We start from the raw sequence: 8,167 nt of genomic DNA, 5'->3' as shown, positions 1-8,167 counted from the left end.
TTGATGAACAATTCTAGATTGCTGAAAGAAATGAATCACCCTTAATTTTGAAATGCTGATTTTAGTTAGATAGCTAATTTCATGAAGGTTTTGTATAAAAAAAGAAAAGAAAAGAAACTTCAGACTGCAGGGCAGGGCATTTACTGTTTTGTGAAAAATGTCATAATAGTTGTGAACACAGTATAAACTGTGCATTGAATTTTTCAGCTGAAAATAAAGCAGTTCTGAATTTTTCAGTTGCTCTCCAAATCCTTGACTTTATTTCAAATGTTAAAATGTTTTATGGAAACTATTTTATTGAACAATTAATTTTTATAATTTAGGCTATTATATTTTAAAGTCTTGTTTTAAATAATGATGGGACTTTGCTATGTATTGATTGATGAAAGGTTACATGTTTCTTCCTTTATCTGTTTTTATACAGTCTATGGCCCTTATCTACCGATTACTATTTTCACAAAATGTGAATACATGACATTTCACAACATGCTGACATTAACCTCAAGCGTGAGCTCATGATGGCGTGTTTGACAGTTAGCCGGAAGTTATGGTTTACTGTATATTGTTAAAGTTTAATATACTAGTTTTACACACACACCTTGCAATTTTGCTTCAGAAAACATGGTTTCATCAACTGCGTTATGTATTAAAGTTGTGTTCGTTTTGCGTGGTTTTCGAAGCGTCAACCTGGATGAATCGGAAAGAAACTCCGACCTTAAACGAAGAATCCTGCAGGACCTATACACATAGATCTATCTATCTATCTATCTATCTATCTATCTATCTATCTATCTATCTATCTATCTATCTATATATATATATATATAAAAAAATATATATATATATATAATATACGTCATATCTATTCTACACACCACATAACTGCACATTCCGGGTTGCCATGAGGGTGAGTAAATATGAGAATTTTCATTTTTGGTTAGGATAACTCGATTAGTCTCAGGCACTAATGAGATTCATGACAAGTTGTGCTTGAAAACTTAGATTTTATTTATACTATTTACAATTCTTATGGTTGAACTCAATTTACATTCATAGCGAAATGTTCCCAATGTTTGCTCTTACAAACATGAAAAATTGTTCTGTAGCTATTAAAAATGAGATTGTCATTTACACCCTGATTACCAGAGAAGTTAAGAAACATGAATAGCATTTAAAATAGAAAATATGTAGCATTTAACCCATAAATGACCAGACATTTCCTATTATAGGGTTACTCCACCCCAAAATGAAAATTTTGTCATTAATCACTTACCCCCATGTTGTTTCAAACCAGTAAAAGCTCGTCTTTTGTCTTCAGAACACAATTTAAGATATTTTGGATGAAAGCTGGGAGGCTTGTGACTGTCTCATAGACTGCCAAGTAAATTACACTGTCATGGTCCAGTAAAGTATGCGTCAGCGCATACTTATGTGTATGTAGTATGTGTCAGCTGCAACACATTTCCTATGTGTATTTATGCTTTGATTTGAACGAAAACAGCACATCTGTGCAGCGAGGCTGACACAGAAGAGCTACGCTGCTTGCGTTCAGTGGATAGCCTATTCTCCAAAATGGCGCTACGGCAATGCGGAGACACACAGAGGAGACAAATTGGTGAATAAAGTCTTTATTTTTATTTTCTTTGAGTACAAAAAGTATACTTGTCACTTTGTAAAATTCATATTGAACCACTGATTGCAGATGGACTATTATGACGATGTCTTTCGTACTTTTTTGGACCTTGACAGTGTACTTTACAGTCAATGGGACAGCCTCCCGGTTTTCATCCAAAATATCTTAAATTGTGTTTCGAAGATGAACAAAGCTTACAGGTTTGGAACGACATGGGGGTAAGTGATTAATGACAAAATTCCCAATTTAGGGTGGAGTATCCCTGTAATGTCAATGTTTTCCAGCAGATGGTAGTGTTGCGCAGTTTTGGTGCCATCTATCCATTCATCTCTGGTGTGCGCGATTTCATTTCTTAGTTTGTAAAGCACACTATGTATTTGGCAGTGATTTTAGAGAAGAACCAGAGTCTTTAAGGAGATCAGTGGGGCAGTGTTCGTGATGATGGAGAGGGTGGTCTCCGCACTGGAGGCAGATCATAATGCCCAGGAATGTGACTGTTGATGGGCAGATCATAATGATTCTGAGGTTCCTGTTCCACAACGTTGTCAAGGGAACAGTGTTCTGAAATACAGTGAACAAACATGTTTTAAATGATGCACCAGATGTGATACATGACACAGCGATCAGAGACAACACTCCAAAGCCATCATTGTCACATACCCAAACTAAATTAACATTTAAACGGTATAATTTTTAAATATGTCAAAGTATGCAAAACTGCTCAGAAAATAGATTTTAAATATATTTGCATAAATGTATTTTCGAGACAGTTACATTTTTCAAATATATTTTGTCAACACTCAAAAATATACTTTGCACTTATCCAAAATAAATTTTAAGACTATATTTTTCTGGAGTATATTTAGTAAATATTTAAAATATGTTTTGTCCAGAAAAAAAAGAGGTTAATATTTTGTAAAATAAAAATATAGAATATTACATAAATATATTTTTTCTGTAATCACTCTCAAATCCCTCAGCACAGACGGAGTAATATCGGAGTAATATAATATTAATAAAAACTACCTCTGCATGAAAGAGTGGAGGGAGTCACGACTGGTGGGCTGATTTCAGTGTAGGATCTTTCACAAGGCACTGCAGACTTCATCTCCATGTAGCTGCTCTCCGGAGGACAAGGTGGCAGGCCAGGCAGATCTTTGATGGTGGCATATGGGTTCTCGCTGTTCAGAGAGCTGCTGCTCACTGCCACACATGAATCCTTCAACTCTGCAACCACAACAGCATGTTAGACACAACTAATATAGAAGAACATATAGAAGAAGAATATGTGGGGGACTCTGTTGTACCTACCTTTGTTGTAGTGCTTCCCAAGAGTAGCACTATAGCTGTAACTTCGATTAATGCCAAAAGCCCCTGCAAACACAATAAGACCACATTCAATTTACTCGGCCAACCGCACAGCACAGAACAAACTAAAAATATAATGTGGACATACGATGAATATGTCTCCCAGTATCTATTACCTTGATCTTTAGGTGGCTCCTGGTGTTTCCAGCCTGGAGGAAGAGTTGCATTAGTCTCAGCCGCAAACAGACCTCTCCTCTGCCTCTCCGTGTTCTTCAGACTGCAGAACAGCTGATTATTGGTGTTCTGTCAAAGCATGAGACATAAAGGAAGTCGTTTCTGTTACATGTGGAAAATTCTGGTGTTGCATACTTAGAAAAAAAATCAATGCAAAAATAATTAATTAAGTGTAATCTGTTGCTCTGGTCCAAAGCAGACAATGGATAATAAAACTTAAATATGCAATTAATTAATTGACTTACTGCACAGCCCACTACTGTTGACAAGAGGTAACTGATTTATTAGAGGGTTTTGCATAAATAATTGTTTAAGTAAAGAATATCCATTTCTTATGTAAGTCAATTTCATTTAGAACTGCATTTCCACTGCATTAGAAAAACATGCTTTGGTAAAACATAGTTAAAATATGACATAAGCCTTATAAAGAAATAAAAAGGGAAAATTCTGAGATTTTTATGCGATTAAATTGTATATAGTATATAATATTGTAAATATAATACCATGATATTACTCACCTTGATGGCTCGGTCCTGGTTGTTGGGCAGGTGTGGCAGTGGAGGTCTGTTCTGAGACAGCGTGTGGTAACTCGGGTTTGAGTAATAGTGATGGTAGCTGTGCAGAACATCTACAAAAAATAAGCAAATACCAAATAAAAATGATTATGAATATATCAGATTTTCAGCATAACAATTCGTCATAGTCTTTCATTTGTGCAAATTAATTGAGGCACTACTGAAAGTATCAAAAACTCATACCTGGCACAGCATACTCTGAACTGACAGTGCGGGTTGAAGAGAAAGTCACAACTGGAGTGTTGCTCTGTTTGTCCTGTTGTCTTTGCCGATACAACAACAGAACAGCCAATAGGAGTACAACTAGAATCACCAGCACCACAATTCCTGCGATCGCACCCCACGAGTCCTTCTCCACCGGAGACACGGGCACCATCATACTCCGCTCTTGCTCTGAAAAACACACAGCCATTCACATTACACACACTGACAGACATTAGCATTTCAGTATTTAACATTCTGTCAGCATACAGAAAAACAAAGGTTTTTAGGCTGCTTTGAATACCTGGTTTGCAGTCCTCGCCTGGTCCAGGTACACACACACAGTCTCCAGTGTGAGGATTGCAGGAATGGTTGGGGGGACATGAGCAAGTCTGAGCGCAGTTAGTGCCGAACGTCTTAGTCTGACACACTGCAAAAACAGACATTTGGCCAATGTTTGAACTTGATTAGTGACAGACATATTGAACCTGATCCAGGAATAAAAATGTATTTTTCAGATCAAAATTACAATTCGAGTCATTTATTCCGAAACCACATCCAGGAAATCTGGCGAACAATATTTTCTAGGAGAAACAACTCTTAAAGCGCCCCTATTATTCCATTTAAGGCTGCTAATATTGTTTTATGGGTCTCTTAAAACAGATTTACATGCATGCAAGGTCAAAAAACACATTAGTTTTATCAAAAAAACTAATTTTACTAATATATCGTAGGAACTTCAGGAATAATAGGGGCACTTTAATATTCAACTTCAGCTTAATCATTGAAACACACGACACATTCATTTTCTTACTCAGTATCTTTGTCTTGTTTTCACGGTACAAATCCCAGTACAAATAAACATTCTTCAATCAAGATGTAATTACTTAAGATACAAAATGTTTAGTTTTCTCAGAAATGTATGAAACTTAAGTGAGGTTAAATATCGGTAAATGGTGGGGTAATAAAAATCAACTTTATTCAAAAGAAACTGCATTGGCAGACATTTTTCTTGTTTTACCTAACTTCATTTTGATATATTTCTAAGAAAACTAAACGTAGGATCTGATGTCACTTTGCATAAGATATGCAAATAAAGCCAGTGAAATCAGATAGTATCTCATAGATGAGAAAACTCACATAAAGAGCAGTCTGGTCCGGTCCATCCGGCGGGACAGAGGCACAAACCATCCTGGTGATGACATGTAGCATTGTTGGTGCACCTGCACACATTCCTACAATGGCGTCCATATCGACCAATGGGGCAGGCTAGAGATCAAACAAAAACAGCAATTAAATAGATTATACAAGCCTTAAAATAGAGGATTATACTGTAGACAATTTGCTGCTATGGACGTTACAGGTTTAAAGAGAATTCACACAAAAATGAAAATTCTGTCATTATTTACTCACCAAACTTGTATGCTGTTAATCTTCGGTTAATATTGACTTAGACAACTTTTATGGTGGTTTTAGTGTTTTTGGCCCTTGAAAGTTGTGGCCACTACTATGAAAATTCATTGTATGGAAAATAACTGCTAAAAATGACATGAGGATGAGTAAATAATAGCTTTTTTTTTACATGACCGAGTAAGTTTGTTCGTGTTTGTATCTAACCTTGTTCACACAGGTGTCCAGTATATCCAGGCAGACACAAACAATCGCCTGTTATGTGATGACAGGAGGAGGCATGTACACATGGTGGACATTGACGGCTGCACCTCTCTCCAAACATTCCAGCACTGCACACTACAAAGAAAAAAAGAGAGCACTGTTTAAACCAGAGCTCTGAGATGGCGATGGATGCACAGGTACATATAAACTCACTTTGTTGACACTGATCTCCCCAAAATCCGGGTTTGCACAGACAGGTTCCTGTATGTGGCTGACAGGTGGCACTGTTGAGGCAGGAGCAGGTCTGGTTGCACTGAAGGCCCCATGTTCCCTCTGGACACTGCTGTGTACAGCGCAGACCTGCGGAAGAAATTGGATGAGTTGCCTAAACTGTCATGTGCTATTAGAGGTCTAATGCCCAATTTTGTTAACCATTTTCACACTTCTTCTTGTCTTAATATTGTGATTAAAACAAGACTTTAATCTGATTTAATGCATCTTCTATAAAAACTGCTATAAAACTTTTTGGGTGGCAGATATTTTTTTATGATTCTCTGACTGGTGTACATACTGTAGAGATTTTAAAATTACTATTATTATATGTGCATGTGAACCGCTAGGGTACCAAACATTTAAATCAAGTCTATCTCAACAGAAATGAGGGGATTAATATAATATAAAATAAAGGTCTACATTCCATTATGGGCGATATCAATAGAGAGGAATAATTAAATATGCAAACAGTGGCACTCTACATACTCATAATATGTTTGTAGGATGCAATATGTAAACAAATTACAGTATTGACATTATATGTAAGCATGCAAACTTGACATACCACATTTGCAAATTTAGAACGGTGCATACTGCACAGAATACTGTATACCATAATGCAATGCACTTGGCTTATCCTTCCATTTCCTGAGTGACTGATTATCAATTATGATTTTTAACATCACTTGCTTCACTCATTGTTTGATCAGCCAGAAGCTGGTACTGCTTTAAGCATTTATCACTGCATACTGTTTTGCATATTAATTATTAGGTGGTATATAAGCCATACAAATGCAAATGAAGTCATACCTGTCCAGCCTGGTAAACACAGACACTGGCCTGTAACACTCTCACATCCTTCATCATGCAGACAATCACATCTGTCTTGACAGTCTGGACCGAATGTCCCGATCTGTTTATTCCAGAATGGAAATATTGATTCAGAACAATCAAGTAACTCTGACTCTGCCCAGTGAGATTATACAGCTCTAACATAATTACTACTTTAATTTGAATGCTGGCCGTGCAACATGTACTCTAAGCAAAAGAGCTTTATGCATTTTTCATCAGGTTGATAACTTTTGCTGATGGTGGTAGTGTCAAATTACTGCAGATGATTTAGGAGACATATGTGCTGAACAGACAACAACACAGATGTCAAATTCAGTTCACAGGAGGAAAAAGTGTGACTAAAGATGAATGGACTGTATCTATGAACTGGTTATTATAAATCGAACCCATGTGCACTGTATGATAAAGACTTACTGGACAGGGCTCGTCACAGGAAGCTCCTCTCCACCCTGCGGTGCACTTGCAAGAACCATCAGCAGGGTGGCAGGATGCTCCATTTGCACACTGACATGTGAAGTTGCAGCCAGCACCCCATGTGCCCTCTGAACATGCAATAGAACAGTCAAGTCCTCTCCATCCTAAACACACCCACACAAAAACACTGTTGGGGTGACACGGTTCTATAAATAAATAATGTAGGTAGGTTTTTATGGAAAGAGCATTAGTAAACAGTATTTTATAGCATTGTCCGCTACAGTTTGTCTGTTCATTACTTGTTTACTGATGCTCTGGATTCATTGACTGAGTATTTCAGTCTTGAAATAATTAGTTCATTCTTTCTTTTAATGTGTACCAGAACTTACCTTCTTTACAGAAACATGTTCCATCGATTGGAGAGCAGGCTATAGAGTTTACACAGGTACAGGGAGACAAGCAGCCCTTCCCATAGAAACCATCCTCGCAAAGCTTCTCGCAGTGTAGTCCCTACACACACACAGAAATATTAATGTGGAATATAACGTGGTATTGAGGAAGTTATTTTGTTTTTGATTGTGTCTGTCCATTCACCGTGTATCCGGGCGTACAGTGGCACTCGCCCGTCACTGTGTCACACACCCCTCCATTCACACAGAGGCAGGGCTCCAAGCAACCACTGCCATAGTAACCACGAGCACAGGTTTCATTACAGTATAGCCCCGCCCACCCAGGCTGACAGGTACACTCCCCCTTCAGAGGATGACAACTGTAACATCCACGACACAATCAATACATACAGTAAGACGTGGGAAAATGACTCAAGCTAATCATTTTTTGTTATCAAATGGTATTTGGTCAATTGAATGATCAGTTTGATTGATAGAACTAATTGGTCAACACAAATAGTTTGTCTTTGTTCTCAGCAGTGTTGTTGTTGTTCACTAGAATTATTCAATGAAATTATTCAATAACTGAAAATTAAACTTTAAAAAAAAAATGTAAACAATTGCTATATAGTAAATATAACAAAATTACAAAAAGTACAGTTAAAATAAAAACA

General features: G+C 37.1%; 1 protein-coding gene across 1 annotated transcript in view; it reads right to left on the bottom strand.

Moving 5' to 3' along the window:
• Positions 1 to 1,089: 1,089 nt before the first annotated feature.
• The window catches only part of LOC132103142 (platelet endothelial aggregation receptor 1-like), a 32,478-nt gene continuing 25,400 nt past the window's right edge, over positions 1,090 to 8,167 (bottom strand). Inside the window, exons 11-24 of the mRNA XM_059507986.1 lie at positions 7,699 to 7,873; positions 7,494 to 7,614; positions 7,105 to 7,268; positions 6,649 to 6,751; positions 5,779 to 5,925; positions 5,569 to 5,700; positions 5,092 to 5,220; positions 4,256 to 4,381; positions 3,934 to 4,143; positions 3,694 to 3,803; positions 3,118 to 3,244; positions 2,945 to 3,007; positions 2,660 to 2,860; positions 1,090 to 2,194 (exon numbers count right to left, since the gene is read on the bottom strand). Of these exons, the coding sequence (XP_059363969.1) occupies positions 2,052 to 2,194; positions 2,660 to 2,860; positions 2,945 to 3,007; positions 3,118 to 3,244; positions 3,694 to 3,803; positions 3,934 to 4,143; positions 4,256 to 4,381; positions 5,092 to 5,220; positions 5,569 to 5,700; positions 5,779 to 5,925; positions 6,649 to 6,751; positions 7,105 to 7,268; positions 7,494 to 7,614; positions 7,699 to 7,873 (1,951 nt within the window). The 3' untranslated portion in view covers positions 1,090 to 2,051. The remainder of the gene's footprint in view (positions 2,195 to 2,659; positions 2,861 to 2,944; positions 3,008 to 3,117; positions 3,245 to 3,693; positions 3,804 to 3,933; positions 4,144 to 4,255; positions 4,382 to 5,091; positions 5,221 to 5,568; positions 5,701 to 5,778; positions 5,926 to 6,648; positions 6,752 to 7,104; positions 7,269 to 7,493; positions 7,615 to 7,698; positions 7,874 to 8,167) is intronic.

Source organism: Carassius carassius, chromosome 24, assembly GCF_963082965.1.
Source record: "Carassius carassius chromosome 24, fCarCar2.1, whole genome shotgun sequence".
Taxonomy (NCBI): domain Eukaryota; kingdom Metazoa; phylum Chordata; class Actinopteri; order Cypriniformes; family Cyprinidae; genus Carassius; species Carassius carassius.
The sequence above is the reverse complement of the archived record's forward strand: the minus strand, read 5'-3'. Positions and strand labels throughout refer to the sequence as shown.